A 19,023-nucleotide genomic window follows, 5' to 3' on the forward strand; every position below is an offset into this window, starting at 1 on the left:
GAGACAGCATTTGGACAGTGGTCCAGTAGGACTTTGTAACCCCAGAAGGGGTGGACTGAATGGTGACCTGGCATCAGGGACAAGTTCCCAGAAGAAAGACTGTGTGTTTGTGATTTGGAGACTATAAAAATAGGCTACACAGCACAGCTCACAGGGTAGCTGAAGAAGCACCTTGTGACAGTGAAAAAGATCATTAGAAGAGGTGAGAGGAAGAGGTTTAGGGGGTGGATTGAGATCAGATGCTAACATGCATTTTCATTAATTACAGAACTCTAAACTGGTTTTTCAGGTCAAGTAGCTAAGGTAAAAACACTTCTTTATTTATTAAAGAGTTAGTGGAAGTAATGAAATTTTAAAGAGGAAATAGAACTGAATGGAGCTAAAATGCACTCTACAAATGAAATTTTTTTTTGTTTTTACATCAAACTAAAATCTATTGAAAACCTTCAGTTGTGGTTAACTGTGACTGATGATTCACAATGGCTTAAAAATAAAGATCCTTTTCTTTTTGATTGATTTTATTGCATTTCACAGGTTGTCTCTCACTATCTTGAAAAATATGTCTGTATCTAATATTTCTTTTATTGTTTTCCTTTCAGTTGATGGTTGCATTGACTGGTCAGTGGATCTCAAGACATACATGGCTTTGGCAGGTGAACCAGTCCGAGTGAAATGTGCCCTTTTCTACAGCTATATCAGGACTAATTATAGCATGGCCCAAAGCACAGGTCTTAGGCTTATGTGGTACAAAAACAAAGGAGATTTAGAAGAACCCATTATATTTTCGGAAGTTAGGATGAGCAAGGATGAAGATTCAATATGGTTTCATTCAGCTGAGTTGCAAGACAGTGGATTCTACACGTGTGTTTTAAGGTGGGTATTGTGTTGAATATAACAATACATTTCTATAGTTTTTCTTATTTAAGGCAATGCTTAAATTTAGCTATTTCAGGACTGAAAGGTACTACCAATTAATATATACTCATTATCTTTCTTTTCCTGATTGTTTTTCAGATTGTTGCATTGTCTTGGAATTACAATTTCTCAAATAATTATGATGATCTGTTCCAATAGCTGTAATTAAATATGTCATCACTTCCTTCATTGAGACCGATTTTCAAAGGTTTCTAACTTAGTCACGAAAAAGGGGAGGGAGGGTGTGGCGGCAGCTCAGTTCTGAAGGCTTAAACCAAAACAAACATTTTGATCAAATAAAGCTGTTTGGCAAATCAAGAGCAAATCCCATAACTGACAGACAGTAATCACAGATTATCATTTTCTCATGGTATTTTTGTGACCTCTGTCTATCAAGAGTGAGTTAACATTTTAAAATGGCTTAACAGCTCATAACCTGGTCTGAATGGCCCTGACATTGTGGAAGTGACAGTCAAAGTTCTATTTGATTTGAAAATCTGTTTATTCTGGTTTGCAGCGATACATGTTGATCGAATGTTTAGTGTGCCTCCTGAGGCCTCGATTCTGCAAGGCACATAAGCGTAAATGTAAATGAGAATATGTAAATCAGTTGGGACATAAACATGTGCTTTGAGTTGTGCATGTTTTTAAGAGCATTGCTGATAAGGGATGGCTTGCTGATTTGGGGCCTTAACTTGCATAGTAGTGCCTGTCCTAAACATAAGTTTATAGGGCAAACTAGGAAGGCTCTTTGATTTTTTTAAAAAATGCATAAATGTTCCTTTAACTGACTCTACTTTGAAATACAAAGGACTTCACAAGTGCTGTATGTGTTTTCAATATTGCACCACAATCGCTTCAAAGAAATATCTCTGGTCATGCTGCTGAGGTGGTCCTGCCTGTCCTGTGTATCTCACTGCTTCTCACGTGTTGCATCTGAGAGTGCTAAAGGAACTGGCGGCTGTGATTGCAGAGCCATTGGCCATGATCTTTGAAAACTCGTGGCGAACGGGGGAAGTCCCAGATGACTGGAAAAAGGCTAATGTAGTGCCAATCTTTAAAAAAGGGAAGGAGGAGGATCCTGGGAACTACAGGCCAGTCAGCCTCACCTCAGTCCCGGAAAAATCATGGAGCAGGTCCTCAAAGAATCAATCCTGAAGCACTTACATGAGAGGAAAGTGATCAGGAACAGTCAGCATGGATTCACCAAGGATTCACCATGCCTGACTAATCTAATCGCCTTCTATGATGAGATTACTGGTTCTGTGGATGAAGGGAAAGCAGTGGATGTATTGTTTCTTGACTTTAGCAAAGCTTTTGACACGGTCTCCCACAGTATTCTTGTCAGCAAGTTAAGGAAGTATGGGCTGGATGAATGCACTATAAGGTGGGTAGAAAGTTGGCTAGATTGTCGGGCTCAACGGGTAGTGATCAATGGCTCCATGTCTAGTTGGCAGCCGGTGTCAAGCCGGTTTTGTTCAACATCTTCATAAATGATCTGGAGGATGGTGTGGATTGCACTCTCAGCAAATTTGCGGATGGTACTAAACTAGGAGGAGTGGTAGATACGCTGGAGGGCAGGGATAGGATACAGAGGGCCCTAGACAAATTGGAGGATTGGGCCAAAAGAAATCTGATGAGGTTCAATAAGGATAAGTGCAGGGTCCTGCACTTAGGACAGAAGAACTCAATGCACCGCTACAGACTAGGGACCGAATGGCTAGGCAGCAGTTCTGCGGAAAAGGACCTAGGGGTGACAGTGGACGAGAAGCTGGATATGAGTCAGCAGTGTGCCCTTGTTGCCAGGAAGGCCAATGGCATTTTGGGATGTATAAGTAGGGGCATAGCAAGCAGATGGAGGGACGTGATCGTCCCCTTCTATTCGACATTGGTGAGGCCTCATCTGGAGTACTGTGTCCAGTTTTGGGCCCCACACTACAAGAAGGATGTGGATAAATTGGAGAGAGTCCAGCGAAGGGCAACAAAAATGATTAGGGGTCTGGAACACATGACTTATGAGGAGAGGCTGAGGGAACTGGGATTGTTTAGTCTGCAGAAGAGAAGAATGAGGGGGGATTTGATAGCTGCTTTCAACTACCTGAGAGGTGGTTCCAGAGAGGATGGTTCTAGACTATTCTCAGTGGTAGAAGAGGACAGGACAAGGAGTAATGGTCTCAAGTTGCAGTGGGGGAGGTTTAGGTTGGATATTAGGAAAACCTTTTTCACTAGGAGAGTGGTGAAACACTGGAATGCGTTACCTAGGGAGGTGATAGAATCTCCTTCCTTAGAAGTTTTTAAGGTCAGGCTTGACAAAGCCCTGGCTGGGATGATTTAATTGGGGATGGGTCCTGCTTTGAGCAGGGGGTTGGACTAGATGACCTCCTGAGGTCCCTTCCAACCCTGATATTCTATGATTCTGCGTCTCAGGCCGTCTATTGAGCACTCCCAAGGCAGCAGAATATTTTTGTCCAAACCTAACCATCTATAGCTGGTTGTAAAAATGTCGGTTGAACTTCTTTTTTGACAGACGCTCGCGGTATCAACAAAATGGAAATTTTTGCAGAAAAGATCTGCTTTCCACAGAAAAATTTGACTTTTAAGCTGAATATTAATTAAAAAACCCATCCTATGTCTGGAATGAAAAGCATCAAGGAACAAACAAAGGGGTAGATCCTGCGAAACCCTTACTGACACGGGTGGTCCCATTGAAGTTACCCACATAAATAAGAATTATTTACATGAGAAAAGGTTTGTTGGATCAAACTTTAAATGATTAAAGCTCAAGTGATGCACTTTCCTGAAGAATTTGGTAATCAGAGCTTGATTTTGTTTAGTTAGCAGGATATGGGGCAAAGGATCATACCTGCTGTGAGGGGCAAATGGGGAACATTTATATGTTGAAGACAGATCAACTCAGCTGATGTAAAACAGACACATTTGTAGTCAGGAGGAGCTAGCATCTAGAAGTTCCCATTTACCACAGAGATGAACAAGAAACATACATTTCCCTTTTGGCCATTCTTGTGGTTGTGAAGATGTAGCCATTACTCCCAAAATGTGACATCATTCTTCCCTCAGGACATATTCCATTCAGCCTGTTTGATCACAGAAGGATGAAGTACCATTACAAAGGACAAGTTAAGCGTGACTTCAGTACTGAATAAAAATTCTGTGAACATGGAAGATAAAGTCTTTTACCTTCTCAGTCAAGCTGGCTATGAAGCTCACTGAGAGTCCATGGCTGAAACCACTGAATTTAATTCAAAAACATATTGGTACCCATTGTAGTTTAAAATTGTACATACATTTGGTGAACATTAGTGCTTATGTTGGTGGCATATTAAAAGAACTGGAAAGAGCCTAGAAACTTCCACAGCTCCTATCTGCATTTCCACTAGTGCCTACTGACTTGCTTCTACCTTATTTTATCTGCTTCTGATCCTGCTAGAGGCTACCAGCAATATAGGACTGTGATGTTTTGATTGTTTTGTGCTGTGGACTAACATCTAGTTTGGACTAAAGATGAACCCACCACACTCTATTATTATTAGTAGTAGTAGCAGTTGTAAGAGTAATAGTAAACATTTATAAGAGGGCAGTACCCAAAGGCCTCAGTTGGGACCATGGCTCCATTGTTCTGGGTGGATAGCAAACATAGCCCCTGATTCTGCAGAGAGACCTTCTAGATCGGCTCCTGCATCTGTGAACAATCTTTGTATCCTCAGAGCTGGAGAAAAGAGACAAAGCAACCGATTATATTGACTTGAACATTGACTTGAAGTCAACACTGTGTTGAATCTGGATCTTTAGCAGTTAAATGGTAACTCTCAAACTTGTGGTGACACTTCAGTGTCTGTCTTATAAATATTTTCCAGAAAGCGTTAAATGTAAAGTTAATGGTTACTGTTAGAAAGTCAACATTTGCCAACGGATTTCAAAGTTATTTACTATTGGATGTGGAGAGGGGAAATGTGGTCTGATACCGCTGCGTGATGAACTCTTAGCAACTCCTGAATTTATAATGCTACCTCTGTAATTAGTATAATACAAATGACAGAACCATTCTTTTTTATGACCGTTGCATTATGGAACAGTTATGTAAAGACACTGAATTACGTATTTCAACAGACATGTACATTTTTCATGTAAGATAGTCAAGACAGCTTTACACAAGCAAACATTAGAAAAAATCTTATGAGCTCAAGTTCTGGGACACACATTTATATGGGAGATTTCAGCACGCTTTGTTCATTTATGTGACAAATAGTTTTGGTAAGAAATAGGCAATTTCTTAAATAAGGAATGTGTTCTCCTCACTTCCAGACATAAAGACTATCTGTCAGGCTTTTTGGAATGTTTTATGCAGCAGTAATGTCTTCTATGTCAGTTCTGCGGTTTTGCTGCTTAGGCCAAAACTTTCTTATGTAATTAGAGATTTTCCCCCCTATTTTCAGATTTATGTGGGAGTACTGTGTTTCACAGCATTATGTCTTGTAATTATACATAAAAGACCACATTTCTTGCTTGAATAAATTTATTTTTTCTTCCAAAAATTTGGTAATGAATCCTTGCTTTTGTTGTTTATAAAATTAGAAGTAGCTTAAAATAGCTGAGGAAAGAGCAATAGTAATTTATTTTCATTTCATTACAATTGGGTTAGATGTAATACTCTGAAATATAATAATGTTATTGTGATGGACTAGTCACACCACAAACTCTGTAAAAGATTTTGAACTGATCAAGCTGAAATTAAAATGTGTTTTGTTTTGTTTTTTAAGCAGATGTTTCCATTTTACAATCCTTAATCAAGATCACTTAGTTTGCAAGAATATGAAGGTTACAGCTGATAGCAGGAATTGCAGAAGATGATTTTGTAGAAACATCTATAATTTGTTTCAAGTATTGCCTTTTATAAACTAACTGCAGAATCTTGGGGTGAAAGTAACTTAAAGGACTTACCGGTATGCTGGAGTCCTGAGCAGAGGGCGTGGCCTCAACCGGAAGAGGCGGGGCCTTTAAATACCTGGGCCCTTTAAATCAAGATTTAAAGGCCCCGGGGCTTCGGCTGCACTAGCAGTGGCTGGGAGCCCCAGGCCCTTTAAATCACCCCTGGAGCTACCAGCTGCAGAGGCGGCTGGGAGCCCCGGGGCTCAGGGGTGATTTAAAGGGCCTGGGGTCTGGCCACCGCAACCGCAGTGGAGCTCCGGGCCCTTTAAATCAGCACCAGAGCCCTGCCGCCTCTACCTCAGGGCTCCCGCAGCGGGGCTTGGGAGATGATTTAAAGGGCCCGGGGCTCCCCACAGCTGCCGGAGCCCCAGGCCCTTTAAATCACGGCCGGAGCCCTACCGCCGCTACCCCAGGGCTCCGGCAGCAGGGCTCAGGAGGCGATTTAAAGGGTCCGGGGCTCCGGTCACTGCGGGGAGCCCCGGGCCCTTCAAATCGGGGGGCTCCGGCCGCTGAGGGGAGCCCCGGGCCGCTCCAGCCGCTGCGGGAAGCCCTGGGCCCTTTAAATTGCTGGCCTGGGGAAGCCAGTCCAGTCCGGCACAGCGTACCGGCCAATACCGGCTTACTTTCACCTCTACCAGAATCATACTGTAGGATCAATGCAGTGCAAAAAGAAGTACAGTGTACAGCAATGTACAACATCAAGGTCTAATCTTGCAAGAAGCTCTGTGCTCTATTGTGGGGGCTCTGAGTGGGTTTGGGAAAATGCCTCCTCAGAGCTCCTGGCAGGATCGAGGCCAACAAAACAATTTAGTGGGGTGGGGTGAGGACACTGGGGAAGGTGGGTTGGGTATGTGGGAGTGAGTGTATGAGGGAAAGGCTGACATGACTGTGATGATGACAATGGGTAAAAATATATATTTCAGTGATTGGATAAGAGTTTATTATACCGGGGTGATAACTTTAATGTTAATATTCTCTGTTTCACTGTTTGCAAATGAGCCCAGACCAGGGTGTGAGAGACTGACAATATCCCCAACAAACCTTGTGGAGTTAAGTTAAATGGGATTCAGTGAACCTGAACATCTTTGGAGTTCGTTATATTAAAAAGGCAAGTGTTTAGGTAATGTTGTGAGACTGCGTGGAAATTCTTTAGCAGGAGACAAGATTAATGCAATAATTCCTAGAGAAGATCTTCTAGAAAAACACCCAATCTCAATTTTCTCTGTGCTGAGAGGAAGGTGAATTCCTGGTTTTCTTTTTGTAACTTTAAAGTTTGGCCCAGAGGGAAGTCCTCTGTGTTTTTGAATCTGATTGCCCTGTAAGATTATCTTCCTTTCTGATTTTACAGAGGTGCTTCTTTTACCTTTTTTCTTTATAATAAAGAAGGTGTGGGGGTTTGGGGGGATATTAGGGGGGAGTAGGAACTCCAAGTGGTCCTTTCCCTGAGTTTGTCTAATTCACTTGGTGGTGGCATTGTTACTGAACCCAAGGTACGAGGGAGAATTTGTGCCTTGGGGAATTTTTAACCTAAGATGGTAGAAATAAGCTTAGGGGGTCTCTCATGCAGGTCCCCACGTCTGTATCCTAGAGTTCAGAGTGGAGAGGGAACCCTGACAGGAACATATAGACAGTCAATGCAAATCCACCTTAGAGGGTTTTTCTGTAGGGGTGTCAGCAAGACTTCTCTCACCTGATGGCCCCTCATATCACATTACACGTATGGGAGTCAAGCAGAGCTAAAGAACACACTTCAAAGAGGTTCCGACAAATAGTCCATCTCAGGAATGCTCTGAAATCCCGTCTTTTCTGTTAAAAATAAAATAAAATAAAGAACTGCCATTAAAACCTTTGCAACCAGCCAAAAGACAAAAGGGGGGTTATACAAATTCTTTGCGTCCAAAAAAGGTACGAGGGCTAAAACACTCCACAAATACGTGAATGGTGAGGCCACTTTCTCTGCAGCCCCCTTTTAAAACATCTATGTTGTGGGGTTAATATGGTCCTCCCAAAGCTAATGAAACGGCCTTATGAGGCACCTTAATCTCATGAGCTAAGTTTTTAACATGGCCATTCATTCTGTTGGCAGCAGAGTCTTTGACTTGCAGAGGGGACTTAAACACCCTATGCTAAAGTTTCCATGGATTTGGCGGGGAGTGGGGGGGGGGCGAAAGGAAAGGAGACTCTCCTAAATCCCTCTGAAAGGTTGCTAGAGTTTCAACTTAATCACTCTATATCTGCTTCTATGTACCTATCTGGCAAGTGCCTTCTCTATGATTTACTGTGAAAAGGTTTCTAAGTTACCATTTCAAATTCACTAAAGTCTTTACATTTAGATTGTTCATCTCGCTCATTGTTACTTATGATCAGAGGTGCTGGAACAAATTTTATAGTGGGGATGCTGAGTGCCATTGAACCAAACTGTAAACCCTGAATATGATGGAAACCAGTTCAAGCCAGGGACTGTAGCAGCACCCCCAGCACTCCTAGTTCCATCGCCTATGCTTACGATCCTGGAGCAATAAGTCAAGCACGATCCAAGAGAAGGCCATCTAACCAGTTGTCTGATTGCACCTCTCTGTTTGATCACACACAGACCTGAACCCCAAGTCATGTTAAGGCATGTTGTCGGCTTCCATAGCCAACCCATCCATGACATTTTTCTAGCAGTCACATGGATTTCACAATCTCTTTTTACATGGAATCAACCTTCTAACATATTTCCAAGCTTTGTTTATCAGTGTTACAGGATCCATTCCTGAATGAATGACCAACTCTCTTTCAGTTATTTTAGGGAGTAGCCATGCTTTGTTCCCCTATACCATTTACTTTTGATAGAGGGTGAGAAATTGGGGAAGAGTGGGACACACAGCCAGTACTCACTCCCTACCACCAAAAAAAGAAAAGGAGTACTTGTGGCACCTTAGAGACTAACCAATTTATTTCAGCATAAGCTTTCGTGAGCTGCAGCTCACTTCACTGGATGCATTCAGTGGAAAATACCGTGGGGAGATTTATATACACAGAGAACATGAAACAATGGGTGTTACCATACACACTGTAAAGAGAAGGATCAGGTAAGGTGAGCTATTACCAGCCACCAGTACTTCCAAAAGTAAGGGACCTTCCTTTCCTTTGTTTTCCTCTGCCTTATGGTACAGAGGGGGGAGTGTCCTTTGAGATAGTAGGATTTGGCCTTCATGTAACAGTTAATTACATTTGATTTGACTGAGGGATAAAAGGAAATGACACAATTCTCAAAAGACCCAGAGCGTGTAAAAGGGAATCAGTTTGGTCAAAATGTAGGGTGCTGGGTCCAAAGGGGAATACTCTGTTAAATTGCCAGGTGTCTGAGAATTTGATCTCCTGTCATGTATTTCTCTTTTACTGATGAACACTTTTCACAGGTCACTAACAGGAGGAATGTCCGAAAGACTTTGAGCAGTTCTCTTTGTAAATTAACATAATTAAATGCACATTATGCTTTCTTCATGCACGCTTTCTTTTTTTAACCCTATCAAATAATAAATGATCCATTCTTTTAGTTTTCCCAGTTGTCTGTATTTGAGGGAGCTTCTCTTTCTCCTGTTGCATACACTGTTGTCAATTGTATGCACCAGGAAAGACTGTATCCCCTAGGGGTTTTATTCCCTTAGGCAGCAGAACTGGTCAGGCTCAGCAGTACTTATGCAGAGAGCACTTCAGAGAGACCTGCTGTCCTGAACTTCAGTTTGTTTGTGTCTAATTAAGATATGAAGGGGAACAGACACATTAATTTGCCCACAGTGTGGGGTGGACTAGAATAAAAAGAGAAGGTGCTATAGGTTCTAACTAGCAGCTTATTAAAAATCACATTATTGGAGGGGGGATCTCCTGGGGGTGGTTGTTTCAGGGCCTTAGTTTCATGCTATTCCTGAAATGTAGCTCTTCTAGCACAGAATGTATTTTAACAAAAATATCCAGAGATCTTATGGTAAATATTAAAACATAAATGAATAAAAGCTTTGGAAGGCATGTAAGCTCTCAAGCTTCGTGACATAAGTCAACCTGTAGCTATTGGTGGCTATGAGGAAATTTCCCCTGGGAGCATATGCTGCCTATTGCAGAATTTCTTCCTCTGAAGCCGGCTACTGTGAGAGAAAAAATGTTGGACTTGGACCTCGGATAAAGTATAGAAGTTTTGATGTTCCTAGTCAACTCCTGCAGTTTCCTGCATTCTGTATAATCTCATCTTGTATTTACAATTTACCTTGTTTTTAGAAGTTTTAATGCTTTCAGAGATTGTTACCTGTCTGAAAGGACAATTGCAGTAGTAACATTACCAAAGGAGAAAAAGACTTCGTTTTTATCTCTATCTAATGCTGAGCAGTCCTTATTTATGTGATTTTGGTGAGGGGGGGTGGTATCTTCTTTCTGGAGAAGACAGGTAGACAGCTCCTATTGAGGTGAACGGATCAATAGAGCCAGTCAGTTCCTCTGGAGATAATAAAGGTGAAAACTGGCTCCTTGTACTTCCTACTGTGGGGAGACTTGAAGACAGTCTGCTACTGGGGAATCCTGTCATCATGTTTTTTGGTCTTCTTGAGAGTGCCCATGTCAATGATTACATTAGATGTCGTCTACCCTCCAATGTGTGCCGATGTCCTCTGAAGAGAGCATTTGCTGAAACCTAGCTTGGGATCTAATCTATCTAAACACTGGACAGATGAGGATAAGTTAAACTAATGTGTAACAGATCAACCTTGACCAATATACTGGGCCTTCAGAAAATTCAGAAGCATTAGTAGTTCAATCCAAAAAATATCCATTCTGCTTAATGACATGAATGAGGGCATGATGAGGAGTAGACTACTCTCTTAGATGCCATTGTTAAGAACGTGTATTCCTGACTGTTCGTCTGTGGAGATGTCTCTGGGTATCTTGAAACCAAACCACAATTCGTACTCCTCTTTTATGTTGGCCTGTAGTGACTTTGCCCAGGACAAGCTTCTTCTTGTTGGTATTTGGCCAATGGTACATCCTTTCTGCATGTTAAAACATAGGCTACTGGGACAGTGTTTTTTTTCAAGATGAACCTGCCTCTGACTTCAGAATCCAGTGCATATGACAGCAACCATATGGTGTAATGAGAACAGCTTACCAGGGAACCGTGCAGGAGAATGGAGAAACCTAAGGAATGCTGAGATAAGCATAACACAAATAGTTCTTCTGCTTGAAGGAATAGGAATTTGCATGGTGTTTCACTCTGGATTAACGCCACAGCTGTTTATTGGAGGACCCATGGAAAGGAAATATCAGAAAATACACAAGGTATGGTAAAATGGACTTGTAACATGATGCAACTATAACATGCTGCACCTAATTTTCTGTGATAATGTTTCTAAACTGTTTTTGTTTTTACTAGTGAGATCCTGAGGGCCATTCAGACATTAGAGGATGAACATGATGAGCCAAGTAGCATCTGGGTTTTTGATATAGGAGTTGGGATTGGAATTACAACAGTAAAAGAAACAGCAAACTCTTCTGCAGAAATGGCTGGAGTTGTGCCAAGCCAAGGTAACATACACTGAGGAACAGAAGGAATATGTACTCTTTGTTTATGGTTCAATAGACAACTACAGTGATGTCAAGTGTCTACTAAATTTTTTCTCTTGCAGGTATTGCCTTTTAACTTGAAGGAGTCAATGTGCATCACACTCTGGGGAGAAAGAAGGGCTTGCACATCCAAGAACTTTGAAAATACAAATCCAAGTGTGATTTGCATGGTCGGTATCTTCTGCAGGCAATGACCCAAAACACGCCGCAGCAGGGCTCATAGAAGAATAAGGTGCTAACCTAGTGAAGACTCCCATAGAGTTAATAATATCATACATTAAACACTTTTCCAATCAAGGAAATATACAGTACCTGTGTTCAGAATTGTATGATGATAGTAAATTATATGTTTTTCTCTAACAGATCAGAAGACTATAACCTCATGGAACTGGTGTAGAACAACTTGAGACACCACCTGCAGACACACATGAAACCATTAAGTAACGTTGGGCTTGTATTGCAAATAATGGCAACATAAATTCAGACTCTGGAATTTATTGATTACCTGGATAGTTCTCCCGGTAATGACTAGAGTGGAAAACAGGAAACTGTCAGGGTCTGGTAAAGGAAGCAATTTCTTGCAGATAGTTGTTAGCAGAACAAGTGCTCTTGATTTTCAGAGAGAGCTAGATGATGGGTTGGTATTCTTTATAAGTCAGAAGCTGCTAAGTTCCCAAGTTGTGGAGACTCAGTTAAAGGGAAGGGACTCAGGAGGCTGAACTGCACATAGCTGCTATTAGTGTTACAATGAGCCAATGAAAGTGCCATAGATTGAATAGAGTTCAGCAGTTAAAATGAGCAGGCAGCATGTTGCATTCCATTAGAAGCCTGGTTCTTGTGTTCTTTCTTGGGCACAGCTTCCATGAATCCCCTCGTGGTATTCACAATTGCATCTGCCCTTGGATATGTGACCAACCTATAGCTCTGCAATGATAATGAAATAAAAAAAACAGCAGGAGCACTAGGCGGGCAGAGTGGGTCGGGGAAGAAGGGGTGCCCATTTTTCCAGGGGCTCCCAATTGGCCGGGGCCCCTGTACATGGGCCCCATTGGCCCTGTAGCTAATCCACCACTGCTGCTGTTTTGGCCATGGTTTTCTTTTGGATTCTGAGTTTGTTTGAATCCATAATTCAAAGCAAAATTTGGTATGAGGATTGCAAAGACCTAGACACTGTGATAGAAGGAAATAGTTTCACAAACTCCTGCAAAGCAAAACTGTTGAGCTGTGCACTTCTCCAGTCTAAAGAGCGGAAACATTAGTACAGTAGTACTTTGAGATGGGGAATCACAACCTCTGGTGCCAATATGTTAAGACTTTCAAATCCTTTCTCCTTGCAAAAAGAAGGTCTGTCTTTTCCTCCTCTTTCTTCTCCCCTTCCTTGTTAGTAGTGCTTTCTCTTCTTAAAGAAACTGAAACCTGTGGAGGTCAACCCAATGGGAGAGTGAGCAGCTTGAGACCCTTTAAGAAGTGATAATGCTTTAGAAGACGCGTTTTCAAGGTCTCAAGTTTATTTTCTACCAGAAATGTTCTCTATGCTGAGCCTACCTCTTGTCTATTAAATGAGTGCTCTGAAATCCCATTAAGGTCTAAGATCATTTGAGTTGTACTTGATCAACAACTGTTTCTACTGACTTGCAAACTCCCTGCTAAACTAATCTATTTTCAAGGTCATGTCTACAAACCTTCATCTAGCCAGCTCCCCATCCACAGTGGAAAACAAATGATTTTGTCAATTTCATTTATCTGCTATAGCAACACTAAAATAGTGATTATTTGTTACTTTTCTGTGTTCTTTGCAAGTACATTCCTCCCCTATTTACTCTTTATATGTAACCTTCCTCTCCTATTCCCTCCATGCTTGGGGCCCAGTGCAACCAGCCCACCTTTGTTTTCATTATATTGTATTGGGAGAAGTTCCTCCTTTCTATAATACAAATGAATGAGATTCGTCATTATTTTTAAAGAAGGAAAACGGAGGTAATAAATATAGGGATAACATTGGCCAGTCTATCAATATCCTCAAGGAAAAGAGACCAAGTCACATGCAGCCAGTGATAGATAGTTCATCCAGTTCTCAAGCCTATTGTTGTTGGCTTAGTAAAGACTTTATTTATCATGAGCTTGAATAGACTTATTCTGGCAGGTTTTTGGGTTTTTTTAAGTGATGTTGCTCACCAGTCAGTCAGTTTCCTCAACTCTGATCAATTCGATTGTAACTAGTGAAAGGACTGTTACATTTTTAGGGAGTAAGCATTTTAAATAGAACTAGCCTCAGGCCCTGTTCAAAATGTAATCTAAATAATGAAAGATTGTTAGCAGAAAATATAGCACTATTAAATTATATCAAATAATGAATAACAACCCCAAAGTCATTATCTTTACGAGCCTTGATAATTTCTACTGGGTATGTGACCTGTCTTGTAATCAAGAATATGTGTAATCATCCAGGTAAGTTAATAATTACCAATTGCTTAATGCTGCTAATTATATACATGCATCAGTGGTAAAGTAAATGCACTGCTGTTGTGTGGGTTTTTAGTGCTCCATCAAAATATGCTTCAAACTTCAGCTTTAAATAATTATTTTTCCCCCATGCAAGGAACAAAGGGTGAAATTTTCAAAAACACAGACATGTTTTAGGAGAAAATTGATTTTTATTGTTAAGTTGCACAGGGACTTTTCAAAACCCCTCCCAAAATGTTTATTTTTCAGCTCTGACAACTATACTTTAGATTAAATAAAACAACAACAAAAATTAAAAAGCCTCTGTCAGAGGGAAAACGCAGTGACACGTCTTTAGTATATTTCTAGCTGCAGGCTCCACACGTGCTGTTCCATGTGACATTTTATTACCATAATGATGTGCAACAAAAGATTTGCAATGGGATAAACTGGTATTTGTCTTTTTCAGTTGAAACTCCTCATAAGTCTAATTTGAGGATTCATCATCTTGATGTTGGTGTCAGAGGTTTGACCATGTGGTCATTGATCATTCCCCAGGAGAATGGGGCAAAATGTATTTGCAGTGCTGCCCTCTATTTTGTACCAGCTAAAACAATCTGAAACACAGTCGCCGCAGAAGAATACTGAAGCAAAGCGGTAATTTCTTCAGCGGGAACTCTCCAGCACTCCCCGTGATATTGTAGCCAGGCAGTGTATCAGTCTTACCCCAGACCTCTTTGATTCCGGAAAACTTAAAGTGACAAAGTGATGCATGATGGGAAACAGAGCCCTCATTATAATGTCTGTCGTAATTTGTAGTCTGTTCTTAAAGGACTGTGTTTCCCATCCCTTCTAATGAAAACCAGAATCTGACAGTCTGAGTTGCACCACTCTTGCACAAACTGTAAATGCTTGACAGTCACACCGTGATAAATATCAGCATGAGTTGTTATTGTGGTAGCTGCTAACTCTGTTAAAGTTGTGAGTCTATAAGCATTTCCATTTTAACCTGATTTTCATATTCAGGAAGCATGTAGCTTGGTCATTAACATTTATTCTGGACTGACAGCAAGAAAAACAAGAACAGTTGGATTTCACTCATGCACACTTTCCTGGACTTCACCCTCTCTGTTTTTTTTGGAAATTATAATTGTAGGATCATAGATTTAATGCCAGAAGGGACCACTATCTCTGTCCGGTCTGACCTCTTGCCATAGACTTTCACCAATCATTCCTTCAGTGGAAGGAATTATTCCTGCATTTTATGCATGATTTAGTACCACTGACTCAGAGTAGAGCAAATTGCATCCCAGTGTACTCTAGGTTGGAGTCACCCTGAGGGGAAGGGAGGTGGTGTCTCTGGGATCTATAGGAGATGTTCCAGTGAAAGCTGCCTGAAAGGGGGTGTGCTGATTAGCATGTCCCTCAGTTGCCTGGTTATGCCTCCTCCACCCACTTTTGAGGCTGTGCTGGCCTTCATTTTAGAGGTGCTTGCAGATAATACATATAAATTCTTTTGCTCCAAACCTTGAGGCCCTGCACCCTTACCATTGAAGGAGCTCAAGTGGGATGGGACTTCTTTTCATGGTCTTCAGTGCCTCTCAGATCTCTGAACAATTATACTACCTACATATACTCCCCTTCCTCTAGTTAATAGCACAGTAACTCCTGCTGGGGAGCTGAAACCAGTTCTGGGAGTTGAACATTCTTCTCTTATCTGGTAATGAGGATCACTACAATTATGCCACTGAGCTCGATAAAAGAAATTGCCTTGGCGAATGTAAGTTCTGTGTGATGCTTCATATTTAATTTGCATCTCTTTAATATTTTCTTAACACCTGAATTGCATAACATTACAGTGACTTATTTGAGTGTGTTCCTGAATCATGAAGGTGAGATCTTGATAACAAAGCCGATACTTTTGAAACAGACGTGGTAAAAACTAAGCTATCAGTGTAAAACTCTTCTCTGTTCTTGCAGAAACTCCACCTATTGCATGAAGGTGTCAATGTCCTTGACAGTGGCTGAGAATGAATCTGGGCTTTGCTACAACAGCCAGATCCGATATTTGGAAAAATCAGAAGTCACGAAAAGAAAGATAATCTCCTGCCCTGATATTGAGGATTATAAAACATCACATCAAGAGCCAGAAGTAGTATGGTACAAGGTAACATGGCTATCTAATTAGCATTTTGTTGAATATATACAATTACTTTCTTTGTTTTCAGTCTTGCATCCAGTTATGAACTTTTTGTGCGTCAAGTGATGAGTGACTGCTCTGAAGGACCAACCAAAGCCTGACAGTTCTGATGCACAGGATTTATCTTTATTGGTGCAAAATTATCCAGCCTGGCCAGTGACCGACAGCAGCTCCATATCTGTGAAGGGTCTTCCCTACTTTAGGAACTTAAAAAAACCCTGCTCTAACAACTGGAATACAAGCTCAGATGTTCCACCGCCTCACCCCCCACCCCCCCACCCCCACCACAGCTTCTGCACTGGAGGAACTCTGCCATTTCTGAATATTGCAATCAACCCAGCTGGAGGCAACGCTGTTTTACATGCCATCAGCACCACCATGTAGAGTGTGTGTGAGCGCTGTGTATACATAATACATTTTGAGATGCGCTGAGTTTTGACTTGCCAGATGCACAGGTGCATCAGAAAATAACAATTACAAAAAAGTTGTCACTCTATTTTCATTTTTACAAAGTCTTGGATATTCCAATTTACACTGACAAAACATGTACTGTAACTCATATAAAAGCCATGAAAGCTTCCTCTCCCCCCCCCCCCCCGTTATATGGGCAGATATGTTTAGAGCTGTTTACACATGAAATATGCATATTTAGTAAAGTATGAAATTGTACAGAAAAGAAAGTGTACGGGCAGAAGTCTCATGTCCTACCCATATACCTGCTGAATACCAAAAGTCTGAAGAAGGCATTATCATTGTGTAAGTTCACTTTGCAGAAATTATCTGACAGACATAATCCTCAGCAGTTACTCTTAAAACACTCCAGGAAAATGAATGCAAGAAAAGTGCAAACCAAAATCAGTGAGGAATTGTACTGGCCAGAAATGGGAACAGAACTTTCATTTATTTTCTTTTCACACATGTACATGTCTTCTGTGTCCAACACATAGATTATATAGCACCGGCTTTCGGTCTGACAGCTGACTGAGTTGTCACAATGATTAAATTGACCAGAACTGATATTATATTTTGAAGATAACAGTGCAGCCGCAAGACAATCAAAATGGACTTTTAGTCTGCTTTGCTAAGAAAAAGAGACATTACTGGAATAACCTCCTCCGTCGTCCTCCTTATTCATACTTAATGATAAGTGTCCTTTAATAAATGTGCTAACAAATGCAGATTGGATGGCAGGATCTTCACTTCTTAGACCCCACATACATCATCTGTAACAGACCTAAAAAAAGTCAGAAGGGTTCAGTCACTGGGGATTCCAATGTTAATGTCGTATTATGCGTGATACACGTAGGGCAGGTTATGCCTTCAAACCCATTTGTGGCAGAGGTTGTTGAAAAACACTCCAAAGAGAATTATGGCACTAGCTGGCATAGACATTCTCTTTTCTCACTCTAGTCTAAAGAAAGGTTGAGGGCCAGAGTCGAGAGAAGACTTGTGTCTCTGCTACATCCCTTTGATTTCAGAATATTTTTATTCCTATTTATTATTTGTACTACGGCAGCACCTAGGCGCTCCAGTCATAGACCAGGTGCCCTTTGTGCTAAACGTTGTACAAGCACATAACAAAAAGATAGCCCCTGCTCCAAAGAGCTTATAGAATTTAGCCCATAATCTCTACGCCCTCTGCATCTCCACTGAAGTCAATAGAATTGTGGTGACTTGTATCACTTGGGGGCCTGACCTGAAGTTTCTAAAGAGGGTGTGTGATTTCAGACTTAGAGAGAGATTGAAAGGATCAAGCCATTTAACATACAAGGCTGGACTCACTATGGAGATATAAGAAAAGGAGTACTTGTGGCACCTTAGAGACTAACAAAATTGGTTAGTCTCTAAGGTGCCACAAGTCCTCCTTTTCTTTGTGCGAATACAGACTAACACGGCTGCTACTCTGAAACCTGTCATTATGGAGATATAGATACACACATACTATCAATCACCTTCTCACCTGCCTTAGATCCAGGTAGGGCAAAGGCCACTGTGCTGAATACTTTGCCCATACTCATGATACACCTGGACAGTGAATGTTTTCCAAAATATGAAGATGATAGTCAAAGCCAAGGTGGTCCCCCAGGATTCTTCCCCTTCCCTTTGCTTAAGGAGAGCTGGACACAACTCCCACCAGAAAAGCTTGTGATCATGATAGAACCTTCCAGTGACTGTTGTCCCTTGAAGGTCAGGGAATTTGGGCTTGTGGGCACTGGTCTACTGTGAGACAGCAGATCCAATGCTACAAGCTTGCCATGAGCAGACTTCTCATTGACCTCAGTAGGAGGTCTACATGTGGAGGGATTACAGAATTGGGTGCATTAATAGTAACAAGCTACCTAATGCAATTTGAGCATGTCCTTAATAGAATTAAGCATGACTATATTTCTACACCCAAACTCTCTAGGAAAAATACTAACAAAATTATTATCATTAAAAGTGTAAGTTTCATTTATAGCAGAAATTATACTAATAAAATGCCTGTTTTAAAGAATTACGCATTAATGTCAATGTGACTTTCTTTCCAAAGCACCATCAGGCCTAAATAACTGTTTTGACAACATGAATAAAGGATTTTTTTAGATAAATGCAGGTGTCAAGACATGATTGAATGAACAAGACTTAAGAATAGAATTACTCTCATGGAAAAATAAACTGGAGGAGAAAAAAAGATGTATCTAGAAAGAAGAGCCCTAACCCCTTCTTGCCTCCCCACCACCTCCTTGCTATGACTGTGTTGAAGAAATAGCTATGAAAACAATTAGAATGACAGGTGAAGGACAGGTACTAGTTATACGAGTCTGCAAAAACAGAGTCGTTGAGGTGCTACCACTTAAAAATTTCAGGGAAGAAGAGAGAAGCACAATAATGAACAGCCTAGTTATTGAAGTGACTCTGAGGGCCAAAGACTCGTGAGAGAAATGTGC

General features: G+C 41.1%; 1 protein-coding gene across 12 annotated transcripts in view; it reads left to right on the forward strand.

Annotated features, from left to right (window-relative positions):
• The window catches only part of IL1RAPL2 (interleukin 1 receptor accessory protein like 2), a 551,213-nt gene that overhangs the window by 287,451 nt on the left and 244,739 nt on the right, over positions 1-19,023 (forward strand). For all 12 annotated transcript variants that reach the window (XM_048865380.2, XM_048865384.2, XM_048865382.2 and 9 more), the window contains 2 exons: positions 600-873; positions 15,877-16,063. In XM_048865380.2, the coding sequence (XP_048721337.1) occupies positions 600-873; positions 15,877-16,063 (461 nt within the window). The remainder of the gene's footprint in view (positions 1-599; positions 874-15,876; positions 16,064-19,023) is intronic.

Source organism: Caretta caretta, chromosome 9 (genome assembly GCF_965140235.1).
Source record: "Caretta caretta isolate rCarCar2 chromosome 9, rCarCar1.hap1, whole genome shotgun sequence".
In the NCBI taxonomy this organism is placed as follows: Eukaryota; Metazoa; Chordata; order Testudines; family Cheloniidae; genus Caretta; species Caretta caretta.